The sequence below is a fragment of the Canis lupus genome, chromosome 28 (assembly GCF_003254725.2).
Source record: "Canis lupus dingo isolate Sandy chromosome 28, ASM325472v2, whole genome shotgun sequence".
Lineage (NCBI taxonomy): Eukaryota > Metazoa > Chordata > Mammalia > Carnivora > Canidae > Canis > Canis lupus.
The window spans coordinates 24,933,354-24,954,275 of record NC_064270.1 but is presented as its reverse complement, the minus strand read 5'-3'; the positions used below and the strand labels follow the sequence as shown (position 1 = coordinate 24,954,275).

Here is a 20,922-nt window from a genome sequence, read left to right as displayed (position 1 = left end):
AGCAGCTTCTTCCAGGAAGCCTTCTTTGATACTTCATATTTTATTGGTATCAGGTATTCCTCTTTTTTACATAAGGGACAATTTTACTTTAAGGGACAGTCTAGTAGGAGGAACTAGTTATGTAAGCCAGTAAGTGCAATCAGAAACAGAGAGGGGGAAAGAGAAAAACTTATCAGGGCAGTTAATGTAACTACATAGGGAGTGTAGTGAGATCACAGAGAAAAGCATGTTCAGTTCTACCTGGAGTGTTAGGGAGAAGAGGTAACGCTGTACAGAAAGGATAAAAGAAACTGCGCAGACACATTTTTTCATCTTTATATCTCCAACAGTGGCAGCAAAATTCCTACATTTGCTGTATAAATCAGGCATGAGGCTGAGCTCTTCATACATACTATTAATTTTCTTTTATTTTTTTATTTTTATTTATGATAGTTACACAGAAAGAGAGAGAGAGAGAGAGAGGCAGAGACACAGGCAGAGGGAGAAGCAGGCTCCATGCACAGGGAGCCCGACGCGGGACTCGATCCCGGGTCTCTAGGATCACGCCCTGGGCCAAAGGCAGGCGCTAAACCACTGCGCCACCCAGAGATCCCCATACTATTAATTTTCAAAACAACCCTAGGAAGTGGATATAAATAAAGAAACTGAAGCCTGGAAAGTTAGATTGGCTCTCCTAAGCTCCCAGAGAGTAAGTGGCAAAGGTAGGATTCAATCTCAGGCACAAAACCTGAGCCATTAACCACTCTGCCACACAGTACTTAAATGTTTATATTCATAAGCAGGGATGTGTGAACTGAATGTGAAGGGGTGAATGGCCACCAAACATTTCTAGTTCTCTCTCTGGAAGCTTGACAGGACTGATCTTCACACGTTCTTGGAAGTTAGCAAGGGTGGTTACAAGACTTACTCAGGTTGATGAAATGTAAGTAAAAGTGATGTGTGTCACTTCAGAGTAGAAGCTTGAAGAGTCCCTGAACTACTCACCACCTCTCCCTCTGCCAGGATGACTGGTAAAGCTCCAGGTGGTGGCTGCTTCATCAGCCTGGTGGCAGAAGAGCGCTTCCCAAAGAACCTATGTGACCACTCACATAGGCAAGAAGTGAACCTTGTCTGATGCTCCTGAGAATCTGAGCTGTTTGTACAGTACCAAAGCTCAGCACATCCTGACTAGCACAGAGGCACTGCAAGAACGGAGACTGGAGAGGGAGTTCTGTGAACTCGTGTTGTTAACCCAAAGAAAGATACTGTCGCTTACTTTTTCTTTGGTAGTCTGCCACAGTCCAGGAGCAGTGCCCATATCTGATGAGTCCCTGCCATGGCTATCCATAGAATGTCATCTCCTCCGACCTCTGAACCTTTATAAAATAAAAGGTAATGATTATATATGTATCTCGTTAATATCAATATTCTACATGTTTCAGATATTTAAAAAATGACAGCAGTATGTTTATAAATCATATTTATAGTTTTAAGTTGTTTTTGAAATTTTTCCATTTTCTTTGTGAAAGGTTTCTTTCTTTAGATTTATAAATTACATGTAAATTCACAGAAATCCAAAGTATTCTTAATAGCAGGATGTCCCTCTGCATCTCTGGGCACAATGTTTTTAAATATTTGATTTCTTATTTGAGAAAATAAGTTGACATATACTCTCCACAGAAACTCCACCAGTCAAATACCTAGCAGTAACCACTGAAATCATATGCTTTAATAACAGGTTTTTGAACAATTTTGTTTTTTAAAGATTTTATTTATTTATTCATAGAGACAGAGAGAGAGAGAGAGAGAGAGAGAGAGAGAGAGAGGCAGAGACACAGAGGGAGAAGCAGGCTCCATGCAGGGAGCCCAACATGGGACTCGATCCCGGGTCTCCAGGATTACACCCCGGGCCGCAGGTGGTGCTAAACCGCTGCGCCACCAGGGCTGCCCTTGAACAATTTTTCATGAAAAAACCGTATCTTTCAATAGTGTAACAAAAATGTATTCCCATTAGGGCACCAAGCTGGCTCAGTTGGTAGAACATGCGACTTTTGGTCTCGGGGTCATGAGTTTGAGCCCCATGTTGGGCATGGAGCTTACTTAAAAGTAAAATATTAAAAAAAAAAATGTATTTCCACTACAGGATTAGCTAAACTTAGATACACATCACAGTTGCTATTTAAAAATCCATTGTTTAATTGGCTATGAGGCTTTTTCCAAAAAATATAGTTGACATGCAAAAAAGTTAAGACTACAATATATTACAATATAAACTACAATATATAATTGTTTACTAAAACTCATAAGTAAATTTCTACTTTCTTAGATTGATATTACAACTTACTACAATGTGACAAGGCTCTATTTCTCAAATTATTTCTACTGTTAAAATATTTATTTTAATTTACGGGTACCTGGCTGGCTCAGTGGAGCATGTGACTCGATCTCAGTCGTGAGTTTGAGCCCCAAGTTGGGTGTGAAGCATACTTTAAAAAATATATCTATTTTAAACTGTATTGTGAAGCGACTTTTATATATAATTGAGAATTTTTAACTAAAATATTTCATCAGATATACCTTATGCTAAAAGAAGTATCTTGGTAAGGCCATCTTATTTGTATTTTCTTTAACTTCAAGTAGTGTGTGTCCAAATGGAACTTTTCTTCCTTCAAGTGTATTACCTTCAAGTATCTTTCAATTTAACGACAACAAAAATAATATTGACAGTTCTCAATAAATTACGGTTGCTATGTGCCAAGCACTTTATAGAAATTATCACTCACATTTTTCTCAAATACCCACAGGTACTATGACTAGGCCTTTTTTTTACAGATGAAGAAACTGAGGCCTTAGAGAGGTTAGGTAACTTGCCAGGACCCCAGCACTAGTAAATGAACTGGAATCTGACACCAAGCAGTCCGACAGAAAAAATCTGTATCACAAGATGCCTCTTTTTCTGTGTTCTTAATTGCTGTCCTATGAAATCTAAGGGAAAGTATTTCAATTTAATTTTTCACAGTTAAGTATTTTTATCAACAAAAATTATATTACAAGTGACAAGGGCATCCATTTGTTCTGGGGACTCAGTCTCTGCTTAATCACCTTGTATAGATCAAAAGCTTTTGAAAATTATTTATTTTGCTCCTGCCATGTGAGGACAAAGTACAAAGGTGATCCATAAGCCAGAAGAAAGGTCATGCTGGCACCTTGACCTTGGACTTCTAGCTTCCAGAACTGTGAGAAAATAAATTTGTTTTTAAGCCACCCCATCTGTGGTATTTTGTTATGGCAGCCCAAAGTGACTAAGACATTTTCCCTGAGAACAGAAATGAGACAAAGATATCTGCTATCAACACTTTTATTTAGCATCATATAAAAGTCCTAATTTGTACAAGAAGAAGCAAAAAATACCCCAAAAGGAATAGAAGTAAAACTGTAATTATTAGAAGATGACATGCTTTTAAAGCCTCTACCTTGCCAAAGGAGAGCTGTGTTGGTGTATAGCTGAGTGAGAGACCCCATCAGTTCTCCAGACAGACCAACCTAATTCAACCAGGATCTACTATATGAAGGCCAAACTTCATAGTAGCAAAGTGTGAACAGTTTGTTTGGTTTTGCTCTCTGTGTACTTATTTCCTTTAGAAGCCTGAGGAATGAGAAAAGGTATAGAAGCAAAGGCTGTGTCAAATCAGGATTTCAGGGTCTTGGGATTCCCCGTGACACGATGACAATGATGACAGTGGGAGGGGAGGGGGCAAGAATGATGACCATCTAGAACACTTCTTATGTTTAAGGCACTGAGCTAATGACCAAGCACCTTACAGAGATTATTTCCTTTAACAACTTTAGCAAGTCTTACTCTTATCATCTCCATAGAAAAGGGTTAAATAATTTGCTGGAACTCACATGGCTAAACCTGGACTAGTTAATCTATTAGTGAGTCTGACTCCAGATTATTAGTGTTCTGATCAGAATGAAGAAACTACAGAAGTGAGCCTGGGTTCTTTTGGTCAAGTCCCTGCTTGGCCTGTTGCCTTCCTCCTCCTCCGCCTGATGGATTTAGCTCATGCTTGAGGCTCAGAAGCAAGGATCTGATCAAATCTAACAATGGCTCTCTATTCCAGGATGTGTGCCTAGGTTCACTCCTGTCCTTCCCTCCCTGTAGCCTGTGGAATAGCCTATGTCTGAATAATCTCTTACCAGTATTTTTTCCAATCCCTTGCCTTTCCATTTTTGGGTTGTTTCAGCTTATCAGCAGCTCTTTGTGACTCACAGGATGAAACTCTATATTATAGCAAATACTTCTATGGTCCTTTTTCTATGTGCCAGGCACTATTCTAATTTTTGCAATAAGCTTTTGAGCTAGATACTATTAATATCTTTAAATGAGGAAATTGAGGCATAAAGAGACTAGGTAATTCGTCCAAAGTCACACAATTACTAAAATGTAAAACTAATTAGATCCCAAAAGGTCTGGCTCCAGTCAATGCTACGCTGCCTCTCAGGAAGTTTTTACTTGGCCTGATCATTTCACTGAGGGCTGAAGAGTTTGTTCTTGCAGATAAAATGAGAGTTAAAAAAAAAAAAAGAAAGAAAAAAAAAAAAAAAGAAAAAGGGAAAAGGGAAAAAGGTAGCCTGGCATTTATAATGTCTACTAAACCAACAAGAATCATATTAATAATTTATACTGTTCACCCTGAATTTTGAAATCTAAAGCACACAATTATATCACCAAGTATGGGTTTTAGTTTTGTTCCTTCTAACAAGAATGTGACAGTCATGAACATTTCAATTTTAAATTAAGAGTGCATTTAGTATTACGGATTTTCAAGTCACTTAAAAAAAAAAAAAAGACTGGCAAAAGTTTGAAAAGGTTTTGCAAGTATTTTAAAAGGCAATATCTCTCATAATTGTAAGGATTAGTGAAATAATTTTAGAAGATAGGAATAAAATCAGCAAATGAAATATGGAAATAAAATTACCTGCCATCTAGCCTTTAAAAATTCACTGTTATTTTAAGCAGCTATGATCAAAAATAGATCCCAGTGATTAGAACCCTCTAAATAGCATCTATGAAATTGTCCATTTGTATAAATAGATTTTCTAGACTAGTCTCTAAATCTCTTAGGAAGCAAAATCTCAGGCCATTAGAAGATAGCAGTAAAACCTAACATCCCCTGGGCACAGGAAAAGACCAATTGCAGGGCACAGGAGAAGGATAGAAGGAAAAACCCTCTCTACCTCTGGGGGAGGGGCAGAGAACTATTTTAGGCCAAAGACCCCATACTGATTGATACCAATACAGGTTTCCCACTGCTGGGGAGAAGCAGAAAACTCCTCAAAACCACTCAGTGTTTAGCTGCCAGAGAGAGAAGGAATGGGGACAAACAAAAAGCTAGCTCCCTAACTCCTTTCATTGAGGCAGGGACCCAGGGTCTCTCCAAGACTGAGGCTAACTGGAATAGAATACCTTCCTAGGCCCAGTGCAACCTGGTACAGAATAAACAGCAGCAATCTATCTTCGGAGCACTGCAAGAGTGCAGAGACACAAGCCTTCCGTGGCTCAGATGTGCAGTATAGCTGAAAGTTGATGGTGTACTGACACTGAGAAAAACGCTCCAGCTACAGGCCCCCCATGCTAAGGCAACTGCAACCACTGCAAGAAGAATTTGAAAGCTATGATAAACTGACAGTAACCACAGCAATAATAAAACCCAGACCTAGCCTAGGTTCTGACTAAATTGTCTCAACCTCCCTTATGGCATAAACACTACTGATCCTATCAGCCTCTGGAGTTCTATTCAAAATTACTGGAATATAATAAAAAAATGAGAAGACACACATAAAAACAAAGCAGAACAAAACAAAACCACCCAAACCAAAATCCCATTTTCAAGAGATAAAGCAATCAACAGAAACAGACTCAGCAACAACCTGAAATTTAGAATTGTATCACATGGACTTTGAAAGAACTATACTTTCTATGTTAAAGAATCTAGAAAAAGTGGGCAGCCTGGGTGGCTCAGCGGTTTAGCACGCCCAGGGTGTGATCCTGGAGACCCAGGATCGAGTCCCACGTCAGGCTCCCTGCATGGAGCCTGCTTCTCCCTCTGCCCATGTCTCTGCCTCTCTCTCTGTCTCTCATAAATAAATAAATAAAATCTTAAAAAAAAAAAAAAGAATCTAGAAAAAGAGGTAGCCAACATACCAAAATAGATGAAGAATTTAAGCAGATAGATGGAATCTATAGGAAATACTAAAATGGAAATGCTATACAGAAAAGAATCTTTGATAAAAATTTCCTTCAATAGGCTCATCAGTTGACTAAACACAGCTGAGGAAACAATGACCCTAAAGATAAATCAATATGAATTATCTGAACTGAAACACACAAAAAAAGGGTGAAATAAAACAATATGGTATGTAAAAGTTTCTGGATAGAATGTATCAGAATCTGACATATAAGTAACTGAAATCCTAGAAAGAACAAGATAGGAACAGAAAACATATTTGAAGAGATGATAGGTGACAATTTTTCCACAGATAATGAAGGACACAAAACTATAGACTAAAGAATTCTAACCGCATAACTCCTAGACATATTGGTCAAACTGCTGAAAACCAAAGAGAAAATCTTGATGACAGCCAAAGAAAAAATGCACTTTATATATATTAAGAAACTATGAAAATAATTAAATTATACCTCGTTTAAAACTATGTAAGTTATAAGATAATGGAATGACATCTTCAAAGTGTGTATGTGTGTGTGTATAAAGTCAATCCAGACTTGCATATGGAGTAAAAAATGTCTTTCAAAAATGAAGGCTAAATACTTTTTCAGACATCCCACCTCCAATCCCCCACTTAAAGAAGGCCAAGAGAAATTAGTGTCAGCAGATACATGCCTCAAGAAATGTTACAGAAGTTCTCTAAGCTAAAAGAATATTATTCCAGAAGGACACATGGGACTCTAAGAAAACTATTTTGAAAACAATTTGGCAGTTTCTTATAAAACTAACACATAGGGATCCCTGGGTGGCGCAGCGGTTTGGCACCTGCCTTTGGCCCAGGGCGCGATCCTGGAGACCCGGGATCGAATCCCACGTCGGGCTCCCGGTGCATGGAGCCTGCTTCTCCCTCTGCCTATGTCTCTGCCTCTCTCTCTCTCTGTGTGACCATCATGAATAAATAAATAAAATCTTTAAAAAAAAAATAAAACTAACACATACACTTACCATATGACCCAGCAATTTCAATTCCTAAGCATCTACCCAAGAGAAATAAATACATATATCCACATAAAAACCTGTACACAAATGTTTACAGAGGTTTTAGTCATAATTGCCAAAAACTAGAGATATCCAAAACAACTCTCAACTAGTAAATTAATATGCAAATAGTGATGCATCCATACAATGGAATACTACTTAAAATTAAGAGAACAAATTGCTGATATAAGCAACAGGGATGAATGTCAAAAGAACATTATGCTAAATGGAAGAAGCCAGACATAAAGACTATACTGAGCAACAAGAAATAGAGGATTGTTGCCAGCAGGAGGAGTGGGCAGTAGAGATGGTAGGAAGGAGACTGAACAAAGGGTCATGAGAACTTTTTGGGCTGAGAGAAATATATCTTGATTGTACTAATGGTTATAAAACTGTATATGTTTGTCAAAATACGTAGAACTTATTTTTAATAAGGGTGAATGTCACTTTCTATAAGTTATATCATATATATTTTATATTTATATTAAAAAATCTTATAAATACAAAGTCAATGTGATAGTAAAAGACTCTTCTCTCGAACTTTAAATATAAAACTACAATTGTTTTTAACAAAATAAGAAGTCATATTGTAAAAAATTTATTCCTAAAAAGAAAAATCTATCACTTGATTATCTTAGAGGTATATTATAACATATTAATGGAAGTCAGAGAAGCATACTATCTAAGCACATAAGTACCAACATGAGATTTTTAAGCTAGCACACCAAACAATTGGATTTCAGTCATTTAAGGTTGGGTATGAACAGCTAAATTATCAAATGCTGATTAAAGGGGCAAGGATGGTTAATGGGATTCAGGCACATTGTCCTTTCCATAAATTATTCTAAATCAGGTAAAGTCTAAAGCACTTAGAGACAGGCAAGGGTTTTGACCTTTCTGATAAAAAATCTCTTAGAAACATGGCAAGCATTCTGAAAAAAATATCAATTTATTGTAGTCAGTAATTATTTTTAGTGCATTATGAAGCTCTGACTATATTCACAGTGATAATAAAAAAATTAACTGATGAAACAATCTTCTGTACAAATCATTTTATGTTAATTATTTTTATGCTTTTATTACTGATAAAAATATGAATGGCATGATTGGGCTATTCAGTCACTATTTAAAATACATACATACATATACATGTTACATACATATTTAAAACAGAGATATTCAAGTACCTTTCACGTTATCTCTTGAAGTATGTTGTTTATTAACTGGGTCTCTTGATAAGATAGATATTCAATTATGTATTTGTCCTCATTATTTTTCATTCTTTTTACTTAATCTATGGCTTTCTTTTAAAGTTCAATTTTTAATTTAACATAAAAAAGGATACATGTTATATACAAAGTTTAATAACTAAAACTCAATGTGCACACCACTAAGCTGAAGACGAAGAGTACTGTCTGAAAATCTTATGGTTCTCTCCCATGATCATATCACCTCCTTTTCCCACAAGGAACCACTAATCTAAAAATTTGTGTTTTTCATTTTTTTTCTTTGCTTTTTCAATTTTACCATGTCTCAATGGATCTTTCAATGGATAGCTGACCCTTGAGAACAGGTTTGACTACTAGGTCCACTTATATAAAGATTTTTTTCTATCAAAACAGTATAGTACTGTGCTGTACAGGATCTTGGCATCAAGTCATTCGTTAAAATTAATGAATGACTTGATTAAAAAATGTATCAAAACAAATACATTTATTTATATCTATGTGTGCATATGTGTTTCATATTATGTATTTCATCAAAACACAATCCTATAGGACTTATTACCATTTTTATGATAGAAACTTGCTGGTAGTTCAATCATTACTTTATAAATAAATTTCTTTACAGATAATTAATATTTTCCAAAATATCAAGTTTGTTTTAAGCTCCTTGATAATTTGAATATCATAACTGATTATATTTGCTTTGTTTTATTACCAGAAACCTTAGAGACAGATTATCTTTAGCAAAGTATAACGAAAGCATGCATTCATTTTTTGGTATTAGTACAGCTGCATCTCTTTTCTACCCTGTTTACCTGTTGCTTCAATTTCTTTATTTTAAATTTATTAGTGTTTGTTTCTTTGTAAGCTACCTGAATCCTTTGTGGAAATAAAAGTATAAGTAAATGGAGTAGAATCCATTACTGGTATGATTAACTGTGATAATTGATCCACATAGGAAAAAAACTTTAAAATCTGGGAATCATAGAAGTAAAAACGCTTTCTTCTAAGAACTATAAATGTACATTTTTTAGCCAATCTTTTGATGTAGGACCAAAACCTTTTCTTCATGTAGCCTCTGATGGGTCTTGTATACTATACTGTATTTTCTCTTATTTTTTAACATTTTTTTCTCTAGCTTACTTTATTGTAAGAATATATAATATATATAATACACAATATACACATCAATCAACTTTATGTTGTCAGTAAGGCTTCCAGGCAACAGCAGGCTATTAGTAGTTAAGTTTTGGGGTAGTCAAAATTACACACAGATTTTTTTTTCCCCACAGAAGAGTCAGCACCCCTAACTCCCCCCTTGTTCAAAGGTTTGTTGTATAGTCTTGCTTCCTATTCAACTTTCTGTAAAAGAAATCATATTGTAGGTCTCTTCTGTAACTTGGTTTCTTACTCAGCTGCCTAAGACTTGTCTGCAAATGCTAGCCGTAGCTGTGGTCTGTTATTTGCACTGCAGGACAGCCTAATGTATGAAGATATTACAACATCGAATCTATTTCCCATGTTTTCCTCCTGATAAATTCTGTCCTCTCTCAAATTCCTAACTATGGTAGAACTTCAGAAATATCTTCTTAATGTACTAAAAAACTTGTGTTTACAAGAACCATTTTTATCAGCCAGTCCCCTTCAAGTTGCTTTTTTATTTTTATAAAGATTTTATTTATTTATTCATGAGAGAGACAGAGGCAGAGGCAGAGGGAAAGGGAGAAGAGGCTCCATGCAGGGAGCCCAGTGTGGGACTCGATCCCGGGACTGTGGGATCATGCCCTGAGCCAAAGGCAGACACTCAACCGCTGAGCCACCCAGGTGTCCCTCAAGTTGCGTTTAATTCCACATCTATTTAAACCAGTTGTACGATTACATAATTTATATGTACAGAACCAATTCAATATGAATGCAAAGTTGTTTTTATGAAAACAAAGTTGTACACTTTGGAAAAAACCTAATAAAATCAAGTATCTAAGTCAAATTGTTGAACTAAGTGTGGAAAGACAATTCTCATGACACTTCAAGGAAACCAAAGCAATATATTTTGAGTGGTATAAGACCCATCAGAGGCTACATGAAGAAAAGGTTTTGGTCGTACATCAAAAGATTGGCTAAAAAATGTACATTTATAGTTCTTAGAAGAAAGCATTTTTACTTTTATGATTCCCAGATTTTAAAGTTTTTTTCCTATGTGGATCAATTATCACAGTTAATCACACCAGTAATGGATTCTACTCCATTTACTTATACTTTTATTTCCACAAAGGATTCAGGTAGCTTACAAAGAAACAAACACTAATAAATTTAAAATAAAGAAATTGAAGCAACAGGTAAACAGGGTAGAAAAGAGATGCAGCTGTACTAATACCAAAAAATGAATGCATGCTTTCATTATACTTTGCTAAAGATAATCTGTCTCTAAGGTTTCTGGTAATAAAACAAAGCAAATATAATCAGTTATGATATTCAAATTATCAAGGAGCTTAAAACAAACTTGATACTTTGGAAAAAAGTATTATCTATAACACAGAGATCAGAAAAAAAAAATCTTTAGTAAAGAAATTTATTTATAAGGTAATGATTAAACTACCAGCAAGTTCCTATCATAAAAATGGTAACAAGTCCTATAGGATTGTGTTTTGATGAAATACATAATATGAAACACATATGCACACATAGATATAAATAAATGTATTTATGTTTTGATACATTTTTTAATGAATGACTTGATGCCAAAATACTGTTTAGTAAACACAATTATAAGAACAAATATTCTGTGATGCAATTTCCCCATACTTGGCAAATCTAATCTAGGATTAGATTTTAGAGTAATTTAAGGTAGTGGCTCTAAAATGTTTTTGGGTAATGTACAACTTTGAAATTCTGATGAGAATCTGATCAATTGCCCCAAATCTAATATAGAATCTCTGGGAAGTTTAAGTACCTGAAAAAGCCTAACCAGGAATGCCTGGGGTATAACTCAAAGTTAAAAACTGTTGGACTAGAATAGTCATTGTGATTATAAGTCCTTCAAGATATAATGCTTGAAAACCATTTTCTCTTAGCATTTTGAAAGTTGTTAAGCTTAAGTGCACTCAAGATTACTCCTTTTGCCAAGTACCTGGAGCGAAGCTATTCTGAGCTGTAAGTGAAATGTGGAGCCATATGTTCTTAATGATCTGTTGAGCTAAGGTAAGTCTCACTTCCTTTACTGAGAACTGAGCTTAATAAAGACATGAGTCTCAGCATATTACTCTAGTTGGAAGCTGAGAGAGTACTTTGTCTATAGAGCCAAGATTTCCTTAGAAAACAATTTGGGTACGTTCTCAATAGGAAATAAACAACCAGAGATTTCATGCTACAAAGTATGAAAAACTTTTAGCCTAGAAAAAAAATATTTAAGTAAATCCGACTAAATAAAGTATCCAGTAAAGTACATCCTATTTTTAAGCAATATAAACTGATTTATGTGATAGACTGAATTACTAGTCTTACTTCTTCACTTCTCTGTTCTATTATACATCCACACCCCTATCATGGCCTCATTGTAGGCAAAGTGCATAGCCCTGTCCCATGACTTCGAGCTTAGTCATGTGACACGCCTAATACAATATAGGTAAGCAGATCCCAGGTGAGCAAAGGCTTAAAATGTGTGTAACTGGGCTTACTCTCTTGTATTCCTGCCTTTTGCCAAAAGAATATGCCTCAGACAGCTACTGGTTCAAAGAAGTTGAGAAACAAATGGGGCAGATCTAGACCCAAACAACATCTTGGAACCAGGCCCAGGCTTAGCCTTGATCAGCTGAACCCCAATCCTATCTGAGAAATAAAGGTTTAGGTTTGTATGAGTGTTTTGGGATGATTTATTATGAAGTGTTACTGTGGCAATTATTAACAGATACAGCAAACAGAAATTGTAATTTGCAAAAATGTAAATATCTATAGCTGAATTGCTATATGCACTATTAGCTTTAAATCCCGGGGGGGGGGGGGGTTTACATACTAAGGAGAGACCATTTTTTTCCCATGAGGGAGGGTAACAGCATATCAAAGTAACAATTCTCATCCACTTTGACTATTTTACTGAGAGAGATGTTTCCCTATTTTTCTGTCTATAAGATTTATGTTCAAATAGTTCAGTGTATCAATAGTTCAGTGTACTCTTGCCAAGGAGGTAGGACTGATAGATAAGTCCTGGTGGGGATGAATATTTTTAGCCCTGAAATTATTTAGAATTGTGGGTGTATGGTAACAAAAAGAAGACTGAACTGTAGCTGGCTACTATGTTTTACAATTCTCTGCATATATTCCCTTACTGATTGCACCTGGGACTCACTACTCCCTCTCCCTTCCCAACCCCTCCTCCCTGTGAGCCACTAAAACAACTCATGATTATTAGGACACAGAATTCCAAAAATAAAAGTCTCAAAAGTAACTTATGCAAAATACCTAAGTTCTTATTAAGTGCAGCAATACCAGAGTTCATTCAATTATTTGAATATTAAAAGTCTTATAAAGATAATCACAATGGAAAAAATGAAGGTCTTAGAATTATAACCAAATTAACATCACAATAGGAAATTATCTCAAATGTAAAGCCATTAAACCAAGCCCGTGCTTATTCACCATATAAATATAATTCAAACCATACAAACCATCTAGTCCCAAATTCCATTTTCAATGTATTCTACTAACTTTCTTTTTTCATTACTCTGGTTTTAGATGTGTAGATAACTATCTCAGAATCACTGGGGGCCAATGAAAAATAAAGAGTACTAATGCGGGATCCCTGGGTGGCGCAGTGGTTTGGCGCCTGCCTTTGGCCCAGGGTGCGATCCTGGAGACCCAGGATCGAATCCCACATCAGGCTCCCGGTGCATGGAGCCTGCTTCTCCTTCTGCCTGTGTCTCTGCCTCTCTCTCTCTCTCTCTCTCTGAGACTATCATAAATAAATAAAAATTAAAAAAAAAAGAGTACTAATGCTCCTACATTATTTTTTAGTCAATTAATATAGATAAGATTATAAAAATAATGTAAATATCTCATTGTAAATACCTACATAATTCACTAAAGTTTTTTTAATTACCCAAAAGTAGCTATTCTATTTCAGTACAAATTTTAATAATCTAAAAAAAGCAGCTATCATGTCTTGATTTCTTTTCAAATTAGAGTAAATAAAAAGGACATTGTTAAATAGCATAGTTCATGAATAATCATCTGAAGTTCTGAAACTACAGTCTTTCCAATTTAAGAATATTCAGAACTATATTAATTGGAAACTGTAGCTACGACAAAATTCTTTAACCTCAGAGTAATATATAGTCTATTGTGTGTATAAAATGTTACATATAATATATACTGTAACTTACATATATTACTGCTGGCTTTATTGTTACACAATTAACAAATCCCACCATAGGTAACAAAAGTATAAAATAACTAGCAACTAGAATTAATCCAAATGGATGTCCCCCAAATATTTAAAAAATCTTACATTTATTAAAGGAAAAGTAACTTATATTTACTACTAAAAGTTTACATACCTGACATTCCAAAAACTACATCCCAAGGGGAACTAATGGGTTGTTCTTCTCCTGGAGCTCCACCTTCTTTATCTGTACCTTGAATTCCAATGCCGGCTACAGTGCTCACCATCTCAGCTTCTAGATCAATCTATAAAAATCAACATGTTTTATGAAATGCATGTTACTTTTTTTTTTCCTTTTGGTACCTGAAGATTTCCAACAGAACATACAGAAAGTTTCTGCAACACAAATACTCTTTAAAAAAAAAAAGTTAAAAGAAAAAGGCTAATCGAGTATAGGGTGAGCTTGTTATTCAAATGCACAAAACTCAGTCCTTTTCATTTCCCCTTCCATTCATTCCCCCTCCCTCATCATGGCCTCTACCAGGATTGGTGTTGATGTCATCCTAACTATAAAATATGTTAAAAGAAAGTGAAATTTGAAATTTCAAAGCAAAATCTAAAAAGATGCATGTTTCTTAAAACTAAATGTATGTATTTCAATTATGCTTGTCTAGTACTTGACAAATACAGAGCTTAATATGTGCTAGGCATTGATCCAAGAATCATCCATCCATCCTTCCTTCCTCATAATAATCCTATGATTAATATTGAGGAAATTGAGGCAAAGATCATAAAGCAGCTTTCCCAATATCCCATAGCTGGTATGTTGAGATCTAGGATTTAAACCCAGGCAGTTCTAACTCTACTACATTATACTGCCTCTACTTTATAAACTAAGATAATGAAGTCTACTGAAACAAGATGCTTTGGTTTTCAACTCCTGAGACCTTTCCCCCAACATTTTTCCATGAAAATTATCAAACAAACATAAAAGTTGAAAGAATTTTGCGTCAAACATCCATACACCCACCACTTCATATAAACATTTCACTTACCTGCTTTATCATGTATCTGACTGAGCTATCTGTCCCTCAATTCATTTACACTTTTTGATGCATTTCAACGTAAACTGTAAACAAGAGTACACTGACCCTAAATATCTCTGCATACTTAAAATTAACAAGAGTTCCATATTTTTCAGTTCCTTTTTTTCTTGAGGCAAAATTTGCAATGAAATGCACATACCTTAAATGTATCGTTCAATGAATTCTCATAAATGCATTCCTCTGTGTAGCCTCAACTTACATAAAGATATCGAATGAGATCTACATTCTGTTAAGTCCCCTTAAGCCTCCTTCCAATCACTCCTACCCCCAGAGGCAGAGTACTGTTTTTCCATCATGGATCTCTTCTAAGACTTCAGATAAACTGAACCAAAAAGTACGGACTCTTGCGTGTGAGCCTTTTACCAAACAGGTTTCTGAGATTTATTCATATATAAGTAGTTTGTTCAGTATTCCATCATAGGAGTATGCCACAGTTCATTTACTTATTTTTCTACGGATGGATACTTGGACTATTTCCAGTTTGGGGCCTTCAAACAGAGTTGCTTTCAATATTCTTGTATATAAGCCTTTTGGTGAATGTATTTTTTCACTTCTTTTGTGTACATACCCAGGACTATATAGGGCAGGTATAGGATTAGTTTGATTAAAACAAAACAAAACTGCCAAAAGGTTTTATTCCCCCAGTGATCTATCATTTCTGAATTTCCACCAACAATGTATGCAAGTTCCAACTGCTCTACATCCTTGTCTTGTCAACCTACGGTGTTGTCTTTTATTTTTGGTCTTTTTAATTTTAACCATTATAGTGGATGTATTTCAGTGTGGTTTCTTTTTTTAAGATTTGTGTGTGAGAGAGAGAGAGGAAGAGAAGGTGAACACAAGCAGAGGGGGCAGCAGAGGGAGAAGCAAACTCCCCACTGAGCAGGGAGCCTGATACGGGGCTCCATTCCAGGACCCTAGGATCATGACCTGAGCCGAAGGCAGATACTTAACAGACTGAGCTATCCAGGTGCCCCTTTCATTGTGGTTTTACTTTGCATTCCTTTTTTAACCTGTGATATTGATTACTTTATGAGTTTGTGGCCATTCTTACATCTTTTGAAAAAATGTCTTTAAATCTTTGCCACTTATTTGTAGGAAACTTTATATTTCATGGATTCTAATCCCTTCAGATATGTTTTGTAAATTGTTGTGACTAATTTCTGACAGCCTGTAGCTTGTCTTCATTTTCTTAACAGTAAATTTTAAGAAGATTTAAATTTTGATATATTCAAATTTATCATTTTTTTCTTTTAGGATTTTTCTGTGTTCGGTCTTTAAGAAACGTTTCCAATCTGCGAGTCACAAAAATTCTGTTTTCTTCTAAAAAACTTTATGGTTTTAACATTTATATTTAGGTCTCTGATGAATACTGAATTGATGTTTGTATTTGATGTGTGAAGTAGGGGTCATGTTTCTTTTTTTCCTTACATATGAGTATCTGGTTGTTCAAGTACAATATGCAGAAATGACTTTCCTTTCTCCCTTGATTATTTCGATGCTTTTTGAAAAATCAAGTAACTGTGTAGGTTATGAGGTACCCTCTAGACATTCTATTCTTTTTTACTGAACTATACATCTATCCTTGCAAAAGTACCACACAGTCTTGACTAGTGTAGTATTAGAGTAAGTCTTGAAATTAGATAGTGTGTCTTTTAACTTTGTTTTTCGAAGATTGTTTTAGATACAGTAAACCTTTGTTTTGCAACCTCCAAGTAAAAATATTGGAACCTGCTTGTCAATATCTTTAAAACAAACAAACAAAAGAGCCTGATGGAATTTTGATTGAGACTGCATTGAATCCTCAGATCAATTTGGAGAGAATGGATATTGAGTCTTCCAATCCAATTACTGGATTATTTTTTTTCTTAGTAATGTTAGAGTTTAAAGTATACAGTTCTTGCATGTATTTTGTTAAATTTATTCTATGTATTTTTTATTATTGTAAATAAAATTTAAAAATTCCAACCTAATTTACTATTACTAGTATATAAAAATACTGTTCATCTTTTTATATTGACATTGTATTCTGCAACCTTCCTAAATTCATTTATTTGTTCAAGTAGTTTTTTTATAGATTTCTTAGAATTTTCTATGTACGTGACATGTAATTGGCAAATAGATAGTTCTTCTTTTTCAGCGTATGCCTTTTCTCTTTCCTGCCTCATCACAATGGCTAGTACTTACACTGGGGGTAACTTTTAACAGGTGTGGTGAGAATGGTGATCCTTCCCTTGTCCCCAGTCTTGGAGGAAAAGCATTCACTATTTTGCATTAATCATAGTTATAAGCTTCTTGTAGATGTTCTTTATCATATTGAGGATACTTGTTTTAAGTTTATTAATTTTATCATAAATAGAAAAACATTAAAAAGCATTTAATATCTAATCTAGCAAAGCAATCAGTTATTATCTTTTATTCTGTTACTATGGTGAGTTACATTGATTTAAGCAGTATCCTCTTGCATTATTTTTAGTGGCTCTTCTATAATCTCCTGAAATTGTAAAGAATATTCATCAATGTAACCTTATTTGTATTTTAACTGAACCCAATCTGCAAAATACAACAGGCAGCTAGGGATGGGCCCTTGAAATCCATCTTGATTTAAAAAATATATCAAAAACTGTTAAGATAATTCCTCTTTGCAAAAAGCCACAGGTCCAGATGATGTTACAGCAGAGTCTTAATGAATATTCAAAAACCATTAATTTCTATATTAGACAAATTATTCCAAAAAACAGAAAAAAGAGCAAAAACTAATTAGCTCGTTTAATGAAGTTGGTGTGACCTTGATTCCAAAATCAGGTGAGAACAGTATAAGAAAATATAGAGCCATTTAATTTGTGAACATGAATTTTAAAATATTTAATTCAGGATAATCAAATTCAGCTGACTTTTTAAAAAAAATTACTAAAATGATAAAAGTTTTAACAATGATTGGTTACCTCTGGGGAGCTAGAACAGATGATATGAACCTTTTTTACCTTTATGTATTAGTTCTTTTTTATTTTTATTTTTTTAAGATTTTATTTATTTATACCTGAGAGACACAGACACTGAGAGAGGAAGAGACACAGGCAGAGGGAGAAGCAGGCTCCATGCAGGGAGCCTGACGTGGGACTCAATCCCAGGTCTCCAGGATCACATCCTGGGCTGAAGGCAGCACTAAACCGCTAAGCCACCCGGGCTTCCCATATTAGTTCATTTTTAATAAGTAACTTTTGGAATGAGGTAAAACAAATTTTAAGACTGACTGATACGTATTTCCAGGCAAAGCATAAGAGCTGAAGGGAGGTGGGAGTGGTATGCTTTTTTTGTTTGTTTGTTTGTTTGTTTGAGGAAATTTTAACCAAAAAAAGGACAAAGCTTCACTCTGTAAACAGTGGTTAGAAAATACCTCAAAATAAGGAGCTTTGGGGTGATTAGGCACTTTGAAACAAAGGATAAAAAAAGGACTTGATTGGTAGGTTTGTCTTCTGTGACAACTACAGACTGATATACAGGAAATTAAGACACCTAAGAATAAAACTAAAGCAGTTAACTCCGAAAAAAGTGTAACAAAGAGGATTTGAAGGATTTAAGCATCACCCTCTCATTTCAAATATTTAATGTAGCAAGTAAATATAATTTTTTTCCAATTAGAAGTAGTAAAAGTTTACTTAAAATCGAAAATTACCTTTCTTATAAGGTGGTTTTCAGTATCTGCTACGTATATGATATTATTCCTTATAGCTACACCCTGTGGTGAATTAAAAGTTGACTCTGAAAATATTCCATCTTTTCTTCCAGGGTTGGGTCCTAAAAGACAAGATAGTCACAAGACAATTTTTTTCCACTTAAAAATTTATCTCAAAGTAAACCCCCCTAAAATATATTTTTCTTCCCCCCCCCCCCTTTTAATTGTATCTATAGGGAAAGATGGATGTCAGTTGAACCTATTGAATCATTTTACAACATATGTAAATCCTGCCAAAATAAATAAAATTTGTATTTAAAACTGGGATTTTAATATAAGTAGTATGATACTTCCACATAAAAACTTTCCCAAGATATGTTTTTCTCAAGAATAAGTTTTGCTAATGACAGGGCTTAGTGGATAATGGTTACTTTAGTAGTATCCATCAGAAGAGAATATTTTTAAAATTATCTTAATTATCTATAACCTAGACTAGAAAGCATTAAAAATAATTTTAATCTTTTCACATCTAGATGAATGACTTAATTTTGGAAGATATACTCCCTTGATAATACATTGAAAATTATGAATTCTTTCCTCAGAAAAATATATGTGCCCATAAGATGTCACAAACAATTTCACGGGATTCCTAGATCCTGAAGGCCATTCAAGCATTTCTTAACTAGCCTATGTACCTCAGGTTAAGAAACCATCATATTTACTATTTCACTTTGTCACAAAGTTCTACAGTATCCTATAAACACATGGAGAAACAAAGAATGATACTGGTTTAATGGCCTACTTCTCAGCTTCTCTAATACAGGCAGAGTTTCAAGGGTGGAGAGTACACAACATAAACATGTAACTGTTACTTCTGTGACCAGAGAATAAGCCATTCAAAGCCTCTAAGTCAGCACTCCCAAACTACACTTTGCAGAACTCCACTGTCCTAGATGTTAGTAAGAGAAGTAATATAATGTAGTGGCTAGGAACATGAACTCAAGAATCCAAGTGACTTAGTTTAAACTCTACCTTCTTCCTAGCTGATGATCTAAACTTGTTCTTTATATCTCAGTTTCTCTTCTGTAAAATGGAATATATCCTAACTCATAGCTCTGTGAGGGTTAAATTGTTAAATTAATATGGGTAAAGTGCTTAGAATAATGCCGGGCATATACGTGTTTGCTATTATTACCATTATTAATAATACTATTATTGTTGTTAATGGGAGCTCCCTGTGGGAAAAAAAAGGAGAGTATCCTAGTCACTTCAGATTGGAAAATATTGTATGTTATAACTTCTCTTAAATATTCATGAGGTACATAAGCAGAGTAAAAGATTGAGGAGTACAGTGACATCACCACCAATAAAAGTCTCTTAAACCACATCTAACTAATATTTCCTAATTGTATCTGATCACAGAAATTCTTTTTAAAAACTACTGTAGAATAACTTTTAATTTATCACAAGAGAACATCATTCCTAAAAATATGCTTGGAAAAGATAGCTTGCTGATGGTTTCTCTGTTTAACAAAGGAAAATATTCATTTACATTATTTTGAAAATTATAGTTAAAACCCTTTTAACCATTTAACTCAATCTATTATAATAGATAAATTTTGAGCAACAATTCTCATAATTGCCCATCGTAAACCCAAACATCAAGTTGCTGAAATGAAAGAAACACAAAACACATATTCTAATAAAAATGAAAAAGAAGAAATGTGAAAAATCCAAGAGCTAGGGGAACAATCTCTAGGAACACTAAGAATAACACTAGGCTTTAGGAATAAGGGTAGTTTATTTGGGGACACCTGGGTAGCTCAGTGGTTGAACATCTGCTTTCAGCTCAGGACGTGATCCCAGAATCCAGGATGCAGTCTCACATCTGGCTCCTTGCAGGGAGCCTACTCCTTCTGCCTATGTCTCTGCCTCTCTCCCTCTCTCTTTGTGTCTCTCATGAACAGATGGATAAAATCTTAAAAAAAAAAAAAAAAAGACTAGTTTATTTGCATTAGGAATGCAGATACGCCTACTTTAGTACTAATGCTGCATATGTTATTAAAGCAGGACTGCAAAGAGATGAATTACTTTTCTCTTTGCTATTATGTTACTAGATGTCAATTCAGCCTGAGTAAGCAGGATTAATAAGAATGTACTTAACAGATTTTATTAACTATGTAGATATCAATAAAAGCCTGTTTTAGATCTAAAACCAGGGTGATAAATTTCAATTTTAATACACTTCCTCAAGCTATTTTTTTTACTATAAAATATATTACGTATCACAATT

The 20,922-nt window shown here is 34.7% G+C and overlaps 1 protein-coding gene and 1 long non-coding RNA gene across 11 annotated transcripts in view; one reads left to right on the top strand and one right to left on the bottom strand.

The window, feature by feature from the left end:
* LOC112672363 (uncharacterized) overlaps window positions 1–16,926 on the top strand; it is a 157,754-nt gene extending 140,828 nt beyond the window's left edge. Inside the window, exons 9-10 of one of the 2 annotated variants that reach the window (XR_003144230.3) lie at window positions 1,003–1,371; window positions 11,545–14,027. This is a non-coding gene — a long non-coding RNA (uncharacterized LOC112672363). Of the gene's footprint in view, window positions 1–1,002; window positions 1,372–11,544; window positions 14,028–16,210 lie in introns of those variants that run through there. The other variant, XR_003144229.3, reaches the window with a different exon arrangement.
* NHLRC2 (NHL repeat containing 2) overlaps window positions 1–20,922 on the bottom strand; it is a 65,013-nt gene that overhangs the window by 23,303 nt on the left and 20,788 nt on the right. For all 9 annotated transcript variants that reach the window (XR_007406714.1, XM_049103101.1, XM_035708159.2 and 6 more), the window contains 3 exons: window positions 18,630–18,751; window positions 14,023–14,152; window positions 1,256–1,355 (listed from right to left, as the gene is read on the bottom strand). Coding sequence is in view for 8 of the 9 variants with exons in the window: in XM_049103101.1 (XP_048959058.1) it covers window positions 1,256–1,355; window positions 14,023–14,152; window positions 18,630–18,751 (352 nt within the window). In the remaining variant the exon portion in view is untranslated. The remainder of the gene's footprint in view (window positions 1–1,255; window positions 1,356–14,022; window positions 14,153–18,629; window positions 18,752–20,922) is intronic.